The sequence below is a fragment of the Rhinolophus ferrumequinum genome, chromosome 26 (genome assembly GCF_004115265.2).
Source record: "Rhinolophus ferrumequinum isolate MPI-CBG mRhiFer1 chromosome 26, mRhiFer1_v1.p, whole genome shotgun sequence".
Taxonomy (NCBI): Eukaryota; Metazoa; Chordata; class Mammalia; order Chiroptera; family Rhinolophidae; genus Rhinolophus; species Rhinolophus ferrumequinum.
In genome coordinates, this window is record NC_046309.1 from 3,105,780 (window position 1) to 3,121,355 (window position 15,576).

General features: G+C 37.4%; 1 protein-coding gene across 17 annotated transcripts in view; it reads left to right on the forward strand.

Moving 5' to 3' along the window:
* KMT2C (lysine methyltransferase 2C) overlaps positions 1-15,576 on the forward strand; it is a 220,031-nt gene that overhangs the window by 95,092 nt on the left and 109,363 nt on the right. For all 17 annotated transcript variants that reach the window (XM_033098949.1, XM_033098954.1, XM_033098955.1 and 14 more), the window contains exon 7: positions 12,743-12,905. In XM_033098949.1, the coding sequence (XP_032954840.1) occupies positions 12,743-12,905 (163 nt within the window). The remainder of the gene's footprint in view (positions 1-12,742; positions 12,906-15,576) is intronic.

The window sequence follows — 15,576 nt, forward strand, 5'->3', positions numbered from 1 at the left end:
AGAGACTATCATGAACTTGTATGTGCATAAAATAGCTTTTGAAGGCCACATAGGAAACTGGTAAACTTCTTTGCCTCTAGGGAATTTATCCTGTGTGGTTCTATCAAGGTGTTTTTTTTCATTGTATACCCTTTAGAAAGTTTTGAATTTTGAATCGTGATAATGTATTTATTTCAAAATTAAAACTTTCAGTAATTTCTAATGTGTCCCTGAAAGTACATTTTAGAAGCTCACTTCTGTAGTTTTGTCCTAACATTTAGGTATTTTTGAGTTTTATATTCTGTGATTTGAGTCCAATTTAATTTTCTCACATATGGAGAGCCAGTTGTTTACTACATCATTTATGAAAATTTATTTTATCCACTAATTTGAAATATGACTTCTTATCTAGCAAATGTTTACTAATGTGTGAATTTATTTCTGAGCTCTCTATTTTAGTTCATTTGTCTGTTTATATGCTCCAGTGACAATATCACACTGCCATGGTGACTGTAGCTTTATAGGTCTCGATATCTGGTAGGCAAAGTATTACTTCCACCTCCACCTTTAGCAGAGAAACTTCTGTTAGAGCAGCGCTCCCACTAGGAACAACTAGAAAAGCTGGATAAAATCTTTTTTCAATGAAATATTTAAAGGTGTTGGAGAGCTATCGGAGAAGAGGGGACTTGCAGGCGTGAGGGCCCAGAGGGATGGCAGTCTGTCATGAACTTCTTTTCCCCTGAGACATTTGTCCAGTTTGTAAAAGACCAGCTGAGTGGCTGGAAAGCTGAGAAAAATTTTTGGCAGTCTATAGAGCTAGGAAGACAAAAATAGGATTTATGGGCCATTAAATATTACAGACTTTCATTTGGGATCCCTAAAGACTACATCAGAGGTTAGCAATTTATGGTCTATGGGTCAGATCCAGTCCACCATCAGTGTTTATATGGACCGTTAGCCAACATGGTTTTTACATTTTTAAGTAGTTTAAAAAATTAAAAGAATATATTTTATAACACTTGAAAGTCATAGGAGATTCAAATTTTAGTGTCCATAAATAAAGTTTTATTGGAACAAAGCCACACTCATTCATTTGCATGTTATCTGTGGCTTCTGTTGCACTTCAGTGATAGACATGAGTTGTTGCCCAGAGACCACATATGCTTTGCATTGCTTTGGATATGCTTTGCATCACAGTGACACAATTAGAATTCATTAGTGTTTGAGTGCCACATGTATTGTCCCAGCAACTTATTTCTTTTATTACTGTTACACATCTGTCATGTCAAAACAAGAAAGTGGGCTTCATATGTAGCACTTCTGGAGAATAGTGGAGTTATCAAATTAGAAGGCAAAGCATTAAATGTATTATGCTGTGATACTTTATCTATGCTAAAAAAGTACAGTATATGTCAACATTACAAGATTGAGTACTCATCACACTATTCCCAACTCACAGGAAATTAATGATCAGAAAAAACAGTAAATTAAAATGTAATATCTCATCACAGCAGAAATTCTTTAGAAAGGTGAAAAATGAACATGAAGCTACAACTAAAAGTAAGTTTCTGAGCGGCTCATTTGTTGTTAGCCAAGCACAGAAAGCCATTTATCAATGGTGAGTTAATTAAATCATGTTTGACGATAGCAGTCAAAGAAATGTGTGCACAGAAAATAACCTTTTAAAGACTATTTGCCTTTCTGTAAGAATCATTGTTAAAAGTTGAGGACATTGAGCAATATCAGTAGTCATTTAAAAAATAGGCAAATAATTTCTAGACAGTGTTCTACGCTCTTGATGTTACAGTACTGCTCAGTTATTGTTTATCAGGAATCCATGCTGAGTTTGCAGTGACGGAAGGATTCATCTTTGTGAGCAGTCTGCATGAAACAACTACAGAGGAAATATTTTCAAATAAGTTGAGAAAATACTAATTCAGTTCAACCTGAAGTAGAATCTGCTAAGATGTGTTACAGTTAACTGGTAAAAATAAGTATGGAGCAGAAAAAGACTTTAAATGACAAATTTACAAAGCTGGTTTAAACAAAATGGTGTTTAAAAGCGTCTGCTTATTCATTGTTTTCATTCATCATCATTACATAAAATATTTAAATCTGTCATGGGTTATTAAAGTACTAGTGCCAAATGGTGAGTTTTATTTGCTCTTACAGATGTCACAATCTCACTTCCAGGCATTTCTGTTAGAAATGGAAGCTGAATATATTGAATTTCCCTACCACGAAGCAGTTTGATGACTTAAAAGTCGCAAAGTTTTATTGTAATTTTTTGAACTTAGGGCTGAGATTAAAATTTATCTGAATAAGAAGGTTGCCCTCAACTTCTAAATCAAATACTTAATGGATGTGGAAGTTAACCTTTGCAGCAGATTTAATAATAATTTCCTAATGAATTCAACCTAAAGTTATAAGGCAAAACATTGCTTTAGCTGTACGTTACACCGTGGTAAAATTATTTCTACAATCTAGTGTTGTTTGAATCACAAGTAATGTCAATGCTTTATACACTTTTCATGCCATAAAAAGTTAAACAAGATCTCCATTCCCACATAACTTTTGTGCAGAAATATTTTCCAAGGTCAAACCCCTGTTTCAGTAGCAGTTTTTGGACCTCGAGGCAAATACAAAGGAGATTTCTATAATTCAAAATTCATTTAACTGTGTAATTGAGGTGCTTCAACCTGTCCTTTAATTGAAAATGATTATTCTGCAATATGATGACATGCTAAAAGCAAAGATCAAGGAAAGACTAATAAAATTTCATAAATGCCTTTCAAAGGTTGATGTGTTCAGATAAAATTGATGGATTTGATTGATATCACTGTTTGGATTGATATCACTATTTGGCAGCATCTCTGTGTGAAAATATTTTTTTCAAAGATGGATAAAATGTCATGTCAGAATGAACAGAAGAACATTAACTATTCATTTTGATGATAGGGAAAAGTTAGTTTGAATTTCAATTAAATGTTACTTCCCCCCACCCAAGTTTCAATTTTTTCATTAGTAGACCTGTGTTACAAAAACAAAATCACCCTTATTACCATATTTTGAATAATAATTATTAAAAATTTATGGAATTTTTTTCTTTCATCGTAGGTAAGTACTTATATAATATTTTAGATTTTGCCTCTTATCCCACAATAGGAAAATACCTTTGAGTTCCTTTTGGTCTGCATTTCCACCTAAAATTATAAAATTTTGAAAAGATGACATAGGAGAATATGTTTGCAAAGGAATTCTTAAGAATAGAAAGCACTGACTATAAAGGAAAATACTGAAGAATTCAACTGTATTAGAAAAATAACTGTTAATAAAAGATACCATAAGAGTGAAAACACAAGCCCTAGGGAGGAAGAAGATTAATAGCAATAAATATGGCCACAAAAGGAATCATTTCTAGAATATATAAAGTAACTACAAATCAGTAAGAAAAACAAAGCAGATAATCCTTGTTCCTGATATTAGGGGACAAAGCATTCAGTCTTTAATCATGAAGCATGATTTTTGTTGTGGAATTTTTATAAACCCCTCTTTTCAGGGCATGGAGGTTTCTTTCTAACCTAGTTTTTTGGGCATTTTAAATCATGACAAGATGCTTTATTTTGTCTAAAGTTTTTTTCTGTGTTGATTGAAGTGATGATGTTGGGCTTTTTCCCCTTTGTTTTATTAACAACTCAAGTACATTTTCCCGAATGAATATTCCATTTGCTGTATGTTCTTAGGATAATATCCCGAGGCTTTGAATGATACCTGCCCACCCCTCCTCTCCCCCACACACACAGTCTCTCTTACTTACTTTACATATATATAATTTTCACCAGTTAAATTGTTATTTTCCTGGAAGGAGAGTTTTCTGGTCTCCATACTTTGTCTTTCTGGAAGTCCCACCCTTATATACTGTTTTTATGTGTACCCTTTGTGTAGACTTTTTTTTTTTTTAAAGCTGTTCCTGTAATTATTACATTATGCACATACAGGATAGTCTGTATGTGTGTGATTGGTGTCTTCATTTTACCAGGTCTTGTAAAGTCTAGAATCCTTACCTCCTTCATGTTCCTTTATATCCTCCATTTATAGGTCTCACATATTTCCTTTATATACCGTGTTTCCCCGAAAATAAGACCTAGCTGGACAATCAGCTCTAATGCGTCTTTTGGAGCAAAAATTAATATAAGACCCGGTGTTCTATCTATCCTATCCTGTCCTGTCCTGTCCACCCGGTCTTATAGTAAAATAAGACCGGCTCTTATATTAATTTTTGCTCCAAAAGATGCATTAGAGCTGATTGTTCGGCTCAGTCTTACTTTCAGGGAAACAGGGTATGAGACGTACATTGAGACCTACATCAAACAATGTGAAAAATCTTGCTTCAGTTGTTAAAGCATGATTTAGAAAACTAAAGAGGAAAAGTAAAGTCTGTTGTAATTCATGTTTTTACCTTTCCTGTGTTCCTTCTTCATCATGTGTCAAGATTCCTTCTTTTTGTCCTTTTTTTTTTTTGGTTCAAGAACTTTCCTAAGTGTTCTTTAAGGGTAGTTTTTCTCATGGCTAATTTTTAGGTTTCATTCATCCGAGAATTTTTGATTGCTCTCTTATTCCTAAAGGATGTTTTTTGTTGGATATAGAATTATGTTGCCAATTCTTTCAGCTCTTGAAAAACCGCTATGCCACTTTCTTCTGACCTCCATGGTTTGAGATGAGAAATTTCTTGTCATCTTAATTATTTTTCTTCTATGGATAAGGTCTTGTTTCTCTCCTCTCAAGATTTTTGCATTTAGTATTTAGTTTTTAGAAGTTTGATTATGATGTGTCTTAGCGTGGAGTTTGGGGGACGCATATCCTCTTTGGATTTACTCAATCTCTTGAATCTGTAAATTTTCCAAATTGGGGGAATTTTCACCCATTATTCCTTCAAATACTTTTTCAGCCTCACATTTCTTTCATATTCCAAGACTCCCATGGCAGGAAAGCTGTAGCGTTTGTTATTAGTCCCAGTGTCCCCTTAATCTGTTTCTTTTTACCAGACCATTTTCTCACTTGTTCAGGTAAGGTAATTTCTCCATTTATTGTTAAGTTCCTTCACTTAGTGCTTTATTTTTGTTGGTATATTTTTCAGTTCTAAACTTTCCTTTTGTCTCTACATGGTATCTTGTATTTATTTCTTTGCCAAGACTTTGTTTCTTTGCTGAAATGTTTTTTCATTTGCTTCAAGCATGTTCATAATTTTTTGTTGAAGCAGTTTTATAAGTTTTTAAATGTGGCAGCTAATTCTAACATGTGTTGATTGTCTTCTCGTTCTCTTTGAGATTTTCCTGCTTCTTGTTATGGTATGTCAAGTTATTTTTCGATTGTTTATTTAAATCTACTCTTTAGTAGCTCTTATCTGAAGCTGTGCTTTTGTGATACAAAACAGAAGGGATGGCACCATTTTGCTACTCTCAGGTGTGTATGGAAGTTCCAGTTTCCCAGATTCTGTAACCAGCTTCCATTGACATGTTGTTGAGGTGGGACTCGCACGCATGATGGGCAGAGTGAAAATTTAGACTCTTTCCTGTGCCTTGCTGATACCACCCTGTGTCACAAGGGGGCTGCTTTTCCCTTGGCCCCCAGGGCCACTGCTGGGTGGGGGGCGCACGTCACCTCTAGGCAGTGGTTTAAGCTCCGATTGTCCGCAGGCATCCGCTGCCCCCGCCCAGTGGGAGGGGGAGAGGCAGGGGCACCTCATTACCAGTGTGCGGGTGTTGCGTTCCCAGCCCCCCACCTTTTCTACACTGACATGGAGGCAGGAGGCCTTGCTCCTCCTCAGTGGGTGTGAATGTCCTGGTTCCCGCCCACCTTCTAGGGTGACACCCCCTATAGGGTGGCGGAGGGCAGTCTGGGCTCTCCCTGCAGCCTTTGCTGATGAGTGTGGGGCTTGGGCCGCTTCTGTGGTGCTGGTTGCTCCTCATGTGACGTTTTCTGTCTTGCTGGCCCGCCACTTTCGCACCCTTTTGGTCAGGCTCTTCTGGGCTTTCTGTGTTTTTGGTGTGTTGATGTTCGTGTTTCTGGGTGGTTGGCTTCTTCAGCATCTCTTCGGATGTATGAGTCCGACAGCGAAACTGGGGAGTGGGTGCATTTTCATTCTTCAGCACCTGAGGCTCTAGTTGGTCTGCCGCCTTCTCTCTACCTTTTCGTGTCTTCTTGTCTTTGTCCTATGTGTCACGTCCAAAGTTTTAGCTGTACTTAGTGTAAAATATAAGAAAAAGTGAATCTCCTCCATTTTGTCTAGAAGTGGAAGTCTGCAGTCATGAAGAATTTATTTTTTTCTTAATACAGTTCGGTGTTGGCAGGTTTTTGTTACCTCAGCATTTAAAAATTCTTGCATGATTTCCTGTCTTCCCTTGTTGCTGATGAGAAGTCAGTATCGTTATTCTGTGTATATAATGTTTTGATATTCTCTGGGTGCTTTCAGGAGTTTATCTTTGGTTTTCAGCAGTCTAAGACATGCCTAAGTGTGATTTTCTTTGTATTCTTCCTGCTGGGGGTTTGCTGAGCTTCTTGAAACTGTAAGTTGATTTTCTTCACCAAATTTGTGAAAAGATTGCCCTTTATTCCTTATCTCTTTCTGTCCCCTTTTTCTCTCTCCTCTTTCCCTGCAGCTTTGATTACATGCACGTTAGCGCAGTGCGTACTGTCCCAGGGTCACTGCAGTGCGTCCATTTCTTCTTCAGTAATTCTACTTTCAGTTCCTCAGAATGGGTAAATGATTCCTTTGTTTTCATGGTCGTTCATCATTTCTTTTGTAATATCCAGTCTCTTAAGTTACTATGATTTCTAGTTATAGAATTTCCATTGGGTTTTACTTGGTAATTTTCAGGTCTCTTGTATTGCTCCTGGTTATGACCAGCTTTTCCTGTGTGTTGTGCACGTTTCCAAGACTTTGTTCATTTTGTCATTTTTTTTTTATTGAATATGTTTTTCTTCATTGTGGGTCCCATTTTACTGTTATTTCCCCCCTCACATGTCTCAGCATATTTTATTGTATGCTGAGCATTTCAGATGCTTATTTGTAGGTACTGGATACTATTATCTTGTTTTGTTCAATGTGAAGTTTTTGTTTGTTCGATTTTGTTTTCTGGGCGGACCGTATGGTGAGTGGATTTGCACCCCAGACGACATCACTGCAGCTGTTGGCAGCATCAGAAATCTCTCCTCAGCTCACTTCATCAGTTTCGCTCTTGCTTGTTTCCCCGAGCTGCTGAGAGGCCGCCTGTGAATGGACATTTTAGGGGTGTAACAGAGCTCAGAGTGTATTCAGCTTCGGGAGCTCCCTTCTGGGGCTCCCTCCTTCCCAGGCTTCCCCTTAGGTTCCGTCCTTTCTAGCATCATTGAACTTCAGGTGTCTTCTCACAGCTGTACACCTGAAGCTTTTGTGTGAGGTCCAGTGCTACCGTCCTCTAGAACTGCCCTTCGCTGCAAGTCTGTTTCCACCCAGCCTGCGCCACTGGTGTCCCTCCTCTCAGGGCTCAAATGCCCTTCCCCTTCAGCCTGCTTTGCTTATTCCCAGGAGACTTCAAATAGTTAGGGGTTATGTTTTATTCAGATTATACAAATTTTATTTTCAAGAGACTTATTCTCATATTAGTGCCTCTGCCTTTATCCAGTACGTACATACATACATAAATAGAGCAGTTTTCTGTGCGAGGGTCATTCTTTACTAAGGTCTATTTTCCATCCACTGTAATTTATGCCTTGTTTTGAGGACTGTGTATGATCAGGTGTTTATTAATAACTACCATCACAGTCAGGATACACAGCCTTTCCTGTGCCCCACCAGCTTCTCTCCTGGCCCTCGGGGGCAGCCCTCTGCCACCCCTCCCTGATTGGTTCCTCTTCCTATAGCTTTGCATTTTCTAGACTGGTGTATACATGGAATTGTACAGGATGTAATATTTTCTGCCTGGCTTTTGTGCGTAGCATAATGGTTTTGAGCTCCATCTATTCACCAGCTGGTAGATTTCTTCCCGTTTTGGCTACTATGATAAAGCTGCTGTGAACACTGACGAAACATGTAGTATTTCCCTTTGTTTCTTGTGTAATAATGATTGGAATTGCTTCTTTGTTTGAAAGTGTACGTTGAACTTTGGAAAGCAGTTTCCCGGTTTTACTAGAAGTGCCTGTAGACGTTTCCTTTTCCGCCAGCGGGAAGTGAAGTTCCATTAGCTCCTCACTGCTGTTACCACTGACGTTGTCGTTGTTTCTAATCTTAGCGGGTCCAGCGTAGTGGCCCTTCACTGTGGGCTTGTTTTGGGTTTCCTGCTGAGCAGTGAGGTGGAACTGCTTCATGTACTTAACCCGCCATTATAGATCTTGAAGGAAGTGTCTCTTCAAATCTTTTGCCCTCCCCTCTTTTCCTAATTGGTTTATTTGTCTTCTCCTTACTATTGAGTCTTAAGGGTTCTTTATATTTTTTCATACAAGTCATTTTATTAGAGATGTATTTTGCAAATATTTTTCCCTGGTCTGTGACTTGTTTTTATTCTCTTAGTGTTTCCTGAAGAGCAGAGAGGGTTTAATTTCAATGAAGTTTGTCAATTGTCAATCTGTAATTTTTTTCTTTCATGGATTATGCTCATTATGCCTTATATGAAAAATACCTTCGCATATTCCAGAGTTACCTTTAGGTCAGTTATCCATTTTATAGTTAATTGCATGTATGATACGAGAATATGAGCTAAAGTTCAAGGTTCTTTGTTTTCGATAGCACTTTATAACATCTGTATAAAATGTTTATTCCCATTCCTAATCTATAATTGTATCTTTTCTTGAAATTTTAATGATTTTTTTCTTCAAATGAAAGTTATTCAAAGAAAAAGAAAAAATACTGTTTATTTTGTGCATCAATTTAAAAGAAATCCAAAGTGACTCTACTAGTATAAACATTCAAAGCTAGTAGATCAATAACGGGATTTAATATTGTCACTGCTTTTTGCCATTGTTTGAAACCACAGTGCCATTAAGAGACTTTGAGTTACTTGAGTTATTTGCTGTGATGATGCATTATATAGATATTTTACATGAGAAATAACAGGACAAATATTTTCCATTAAAAGTTGAGTCTACCTGAAACTCTCTTAAATTTTCTAAGAAAAGCTTCTTGCTGAAGTATAATGCACACACAACAGAATGCTGTTAGTATAGGTGTACAGCCCAGATCAGTGATCATAACGTGAAGTCAGATCGGGAATGAATAATAGTAGCAGAAATTCCGCTCAGGCCCCTCCTTTCCCGTCGCCTGAAGCAAGCACTATTAACCACTGCCAACACTGGGTTGTCCTGCCCTGTTTTGTACGTCATATAGTTGGTCTAAACAATAAGGCTGGTTTTCCGTAGGTTGTCTTTCACACACCATTGTATTTGTGAGGTTCATCCAAATTGTTGTTTGTAGTTGGTGTTCATTTAATCTCATTGTTATGTGGTATTCTGTTGTGAGAGTCCCATAACTGATCTGTTTTGCTGTTGGGCATTTGGGGGCTAGTCAGTTTGGTGCTATTACGAATTGTGTGTTACGAACATTTCAGTGTGTTTCTTTTGCTAAGCACCAGGGATTAATAACATTTGATATCTCTTAGAGCACTTAGCCCACTGCCATAGATGATATAGAATAAATACTCGATAATTAATGAACGAGCTTTGGAATAGCCTCAAGCTTCTTGTTACTGTTTCATAACTCACCTCAACCGGAAATTTTGTTGATTCTGTTTTGTATTATAGATTTATTTTGAGAGCTACTTCCCTATTTCAGTCTAGTGAAATGAAAGTTTTGGAAATTTCTCAGCCTCATTCGCACAATATGAACTCATTGAGAGTGTTCCTTAGATGTGTTCTTGGATTAATATTAAAATATAACTTTTTTCTCCTTTTTTTTTTTTTTTAAAGATTTTATTGGGGAAGGGGAACAGGACTTTATTGGGGACAAGTGTGTACCTCCAGGACTTTTTTCCAAGTCAAGTTCTTGTCCTTTCAGTCTTAGTTGTACAGGGCGCAGCTCAGCTCCAGGTTTAGTTGCCGTTGCTAGTTGCAGGGGGCGCTGCCCACCATCCCTTGCGGGAGTTGAACCGGCAACCTTGTGGTTGAGAGGACGTTCTCCAACCAACTGAGCCGTCTGGGAGCTCAGTGGCAGCTCAGCTCAAGATGCCGTATTCAATCTTAGTTGCAGGGGCCAGAGCCCACCATCCCTTGCGGGACTGAGGAATTGAACTGGCAACCTTGTGGTTGAGAGCCCACTGGCCCATGTGGGAATTGAACCGGCAGCCTTCGGAGTTAGGAGCATGGAGCTCTAACCGCCTGAGCCACCGGGCCGGCCCCTCTTTTTTCTTTTAATGATTAAAAAGAGTAGAAAAAAATGCTGTTGAGGAGTTTTAAATATTGATTCAAATAAATTGCTTAGTTGATAAACTGTTTAAAAGCTATTTACCTTACCTTCCTCTCCCCAAATGTTAATTAGCTTTATAACAAATTTACAAATGCTTTTTATTTGGTTCAAAACGAAATATTCCAGCCTATATATAAAGTATATATTTCTTTACAATGCCAAATGTCTTTCAGTGGCTATGTAATTATAACAGATGGGTTTGAAGCATTCTCTTAAATGCAGTTAGTATTTTATTTCCCGTCCTTTATTCCCTGATAATTTTATATATTATTGTAAATTAGTATGTTGAATGCCTTCCAGGACTTCTCATAGTAGGTTAGCTAATGGCGTATAATACTTTTCATTGCAAGTGTAATTAAGAGAACATGTTGATGTTTCTAAAATGATATAGACACTGGGAAAACGGACAGTTTAAATTATTTTGTTTCCTTATTATGCACTTAAATAAAAGTCATTACATTTTATTTGCCCGAATCATTTTTAGTGCAAAAAGCTTTTGCGCAACTTGACATATGCTATGAAAGCAACAAAGACTCTAGATTTTAACAGTTTAGCAGAAATTATATGTTAATGAGTTAATATAGACAATTTTCAATGATTGGTTGGACTTACAAATGTACTTTCCTCCCTAAACATTTTCTTTGCCTTTTCATTATGATACAAGGATACTCAGACTACCTAGGTATTATACATGTTTTATTAATATACTGAACATATTCAGATACCTTGGGAGGGTTTAAACTAAAAATATATCCAGTTTGGAACAAGTGGTTATTACACTTTATCAATGAAGAGAAATTAGGCTGTATTTCTTTCCTTCTGTGTTTTTAATGCAGTAACACCCTTGAGTACAAAAGGAAAACTGGAATGTATACTAGTCTATGGATTTGTGGACATTCTATATTAAGTTAAAATGCTACAGATAACTAGTGTTTATTTCCAGTTCCTTAATCTGTTGGCTGTATTCAGAATGTGTAGAAGACACCAAGAGACATTAAGCTTTCTTCTGTTGGTTTAATTCAATGGACTGAAGGTTGTGAGGAAGAGTTGGATGGCATATGAATGTCTTACGTAGATTTACACACAAAATGTTGAAATTAATTTTAACTTAAAAACTTTTGTATTCTCTGATTAACTAACAATATAGAGGCAGTATATTAGCCTGTGAAGATACAGTAACGTTAGCACCTCTTTCTGTTACTTGAGGCTTGGTTTTCCCACAGATGGTCCCATTTGGCTTTAGCTGTTGCAGCCATGCTGCTCATGAGCCACACTCCAGAAGAAAGGAGCAGGAGTGTCATCCATTTAGTGTAGGTAATCACGCACACCTGTTTGTGGGCTCCCCGATGCCACTCAGCTCTATGGTGCTACAGAACAAAGACGGTGCAGTCAGTCATCTCTACTCACGGATGTTGGACTAGGATGAAAAACAGACAAGTGATTACCATGCAATGGCGTAAACGCTAAACCAGAGGTGTCTGTACACGGCAGACAGCCAGGCATCTTCTACACAAGGAAAGGTTTTATCCTGGATGATCAGGCGCCCCAGCAAAGGCTCCACAAAGAAAATGATACCCAAAATGGGCTTGGGAGGATAAGCAAGAAATTATTACATTAGTCGTTCGTAGGGAGAGCCGAGTTAAGTCAGCACAGCAGCTTGCGGGTAATCCGACCTGCCGTGCACATGCAGGGCGCTGACCCCCTGTTGATGGGGGGGGCTTATTTCGTTGCTTTTACCACTTGCAGGCAAGTAGAAGCAGATTGAAATGGGGGGGAAGGTACTTCATGACCAGATTTTTCTTTACTTTCCCTGCCTTTATTAAGACAGTTAAAACTAATTGCTACAGTGAAATGCATGGATTTGTTGCCTTTAACAATACAGTTGCCCCTTATTAACTTATTCTGTGATTGACTAGTTTACTTCGTAATTATTTTAGGCAGGGTGAAAAATAGTAAGAGGTTTTATAAATAGTATATATTCATTTTATTTGTTTATTGATGCTATGTAAACACTTAAAATAATCTTCAACTAGACACCTGCCTTTTAAACCATGTTACTGATTTTTAAAAAATTTAGTTGTATGTTTTTGACAGAAAAAAGTGAGATGCTAACTTCGCGAACTTGAATAGAAGGACTAATCTGTATTAAGCACTGAACAGAGTACCTCAGGTTTTATTATTTTTAACTGATCCTTTATGTGGTATTGTAAGGGTTCAAATCGTTTTACTAGTGATCCACAAAGACTTTTGTATACCTTCCTAGCACCACATTTGAATGTTCCTTTTCCAGGTTTTTATAAAGAAACTTCTTTCCCTTTGCCCTTCCAGCGATGTGCATTTTGTAAGCACCTTGGAGCCACTATCAAATGCTGTGAAGAGAAATGTACCCAGAGGTACCATTACCCGTGTGCCGCGGGAGCCGGCACCTTTCAGGATTTCAGTCACTTCTTCCTTCTTTGTCCAGAACACATCGATCAAGCTCCTGAAAGATGTAAGTTTACTGCAGACATATTTTTAAACATTGATCAGTGTACTCACTTAGAATAACAAATGTTGTAAGTTCCTTAAATGTTATTCTACTTGTATCAAAAGGTAGTGTGACATAATCTTGATAATCTGAGGACTCTTTGCCAGAGGTCCTTGGGGGGAATCTGTTATCAACCATGTCATTGAAGGTAAATCCAAAAAGGCGTTTCTTCAAAAATTCAAATACAGTTTGCATGTTTTTTATTCTTATTTAAAGAAATTTTAAACCACCATAGCAAGATAGAAATAAGAGTATGTAATATTTAACATGTACTATAAAATAAGTCAATTAAAAAGTTACACAGCATTCAGTGTCTTTTCCACTAAAAAACCGCCCACTTGGAGATTTGGGTGAGGATTCAGTCAGGTGTTATTTCAGGAGGTACATGAACAGGATCGCAACATACTTCTCGGAAAGTGAATTGCCCTTCTAGTCGTAATAGGAATCTCTGTTAAGGCTTCTTCTTGGTTCATCTTTCTTGGTTAGCTATAATCCTCAGTTGTGCCTTTTTCCTTTCTCTTCCAAGTAGTATTTTATAATTAGGTGAACATGTTCAAATGTTTGAGTTTTATGTTGTACAGAAATACTATCTTTATCATTGAACAAAGATCTTACCTTTTTCCCACTATGTGGATTTTCAGTTAACATGTGTGCTTTGGAATCTTTCCACCTAGTACCTTGGATTTCCAGTCTCATTGTGAAATCTCGGGGATGCTTTATTCAGTCTTTTTTACTTAATTGTTAGCTTTTACCTGTTTCTTAGTAATGTTAGTAAAAGCTTCCCCCCTCTGTTTCCCAGCTCTGAAACATAAATAGATTTAAACGGAAGGAATCTCAAGTACAGGTCAACTTCATAGCCATTATTTTTTATCTTTTTTTCAGTAGCGTAATTTCATCTTTAGTTAAAATTATTTTGTGTCTGCATTGTATGCTATAATACCCTTAATCACTATACAGACATAAATCATAGGTAAGGGAAACTGAAATTCAAATTGTATTTAGACTAATAAGGGGTTTAAAGTTTTAAAAATGTTTTGGATTACACACCATTATACCCGGGAGAAGAACATTCACGCACAGCCACGTGATGGGTGTGACTTACTGTCAGACCCCCTGTAGTGAGTCACTTCAGTAAGTGCACCCAGTAGTACCACGTCACCAGCAGAGGTGATTGTGTACTGGGTGCTATAATACACTTTGCCAATCGAATAGAACAATTGTGCGTGTGTTTAAGAATCTGAATTTTATTCAGCCTTTTGTATTCAGTCATGCTTTAGACCTCATTAAACAATGCAGACTTTCCTATGGCTATTTCTAATGTTAGATATTTTAGCCCTGAGTGGCAGTACTTCTTTCTACTGCAGACTGTGTTCTAAGAGTAGACCGCATTTGTATGTTAGAGATCATAAATCCTTTTGTGAAGTCATGAACTGTAAGAGCTGAGGTGAGATGATTTACTGTCATTTATCATGCAAATAGTGAAATGTTCATGCTGGCAACATAAGCTGAAAGGTACTCTGGAGTTATTGGTCCTGTGCCTTGTTCCAAAACAGACTGATGGAGACTCATAAAAATACACAAATGGCAAGATAAAATCACAGTGAAAATAAGCTAGGAAATTCGGCCATGGGAAAATCAGGATAGGATAAACATGAAGGTAGGTTGTGGTGAGGCGGATATGCAAATGCATGCTGCCGAAACCTAAGCCACATATTGGCTCCAGAGCTTTCCAGCAGTCAACACAAAGAAGGAAATAGGAAGTTACCTGGTCCCTAGTAATTTAACAAGAATTCACTTGATACTGAGACTATATACACACACACACACACACACACACACACACGTATATACACTACATACCGCAGTGAAACATTGTTTTAAAGTAGCTGCCTTGAAGTATAAGAAACAGATCTCACAGAGCAATTTCTTACAACAGCCCTCAGAATAAGCCAGTGGGTTCAAACTAAAGCCCAGCTAAGTGAATTCTGTTTCTTGTGGATCTTGAACAATGCAGTGTAAATACACAGTGTTCTGATCATTTGTTTTAATCCAAGGATATAGAGAATATTGCAGATAGAATGTACTATGATAATATACTGTGCAATCGTCTTCGTAAAATCTCTCATAGTATTTCTAGCTGTCCTAGTTGTGTTTGGTAGCACAAAGTACGTAACTTTTTATGTCTTAAAAATGGGGATATCTTAAGAAAGTGTTATTATGAGGGTTAAATGACACTAATTAATGAATATCATGTAGCATTGTACCTTGTGTATATTAACTGCTATTTAAAGTAGCTATTTTAGCTTTTCTTTTTAAGGCTCTAGCTATATGTATAAACTGAGTGCAATACTTAGTGGAGAGCAGTATGCTACGGTAGTTAGCTGAATTAGGAGTAACATGGACATCTTTTTATAAAAGCTGACAAATCTAACACAAGCACAGAACTCATTAGAAAGAAATCTCAACGAAGAGAGCATCGGTGAGCAGGGCAAGCTTTTCATTAGAAACCAATTTTCGGGTGCTGTGTCGTAGAGAAGTGCTGGTCATGGCTCCATCGTTACCTTCATGATGGTGCACGTAAACACTAACCGAGGCTGGAAAATGTACACTGAATATCCAGCTAGGAGACGTAGCC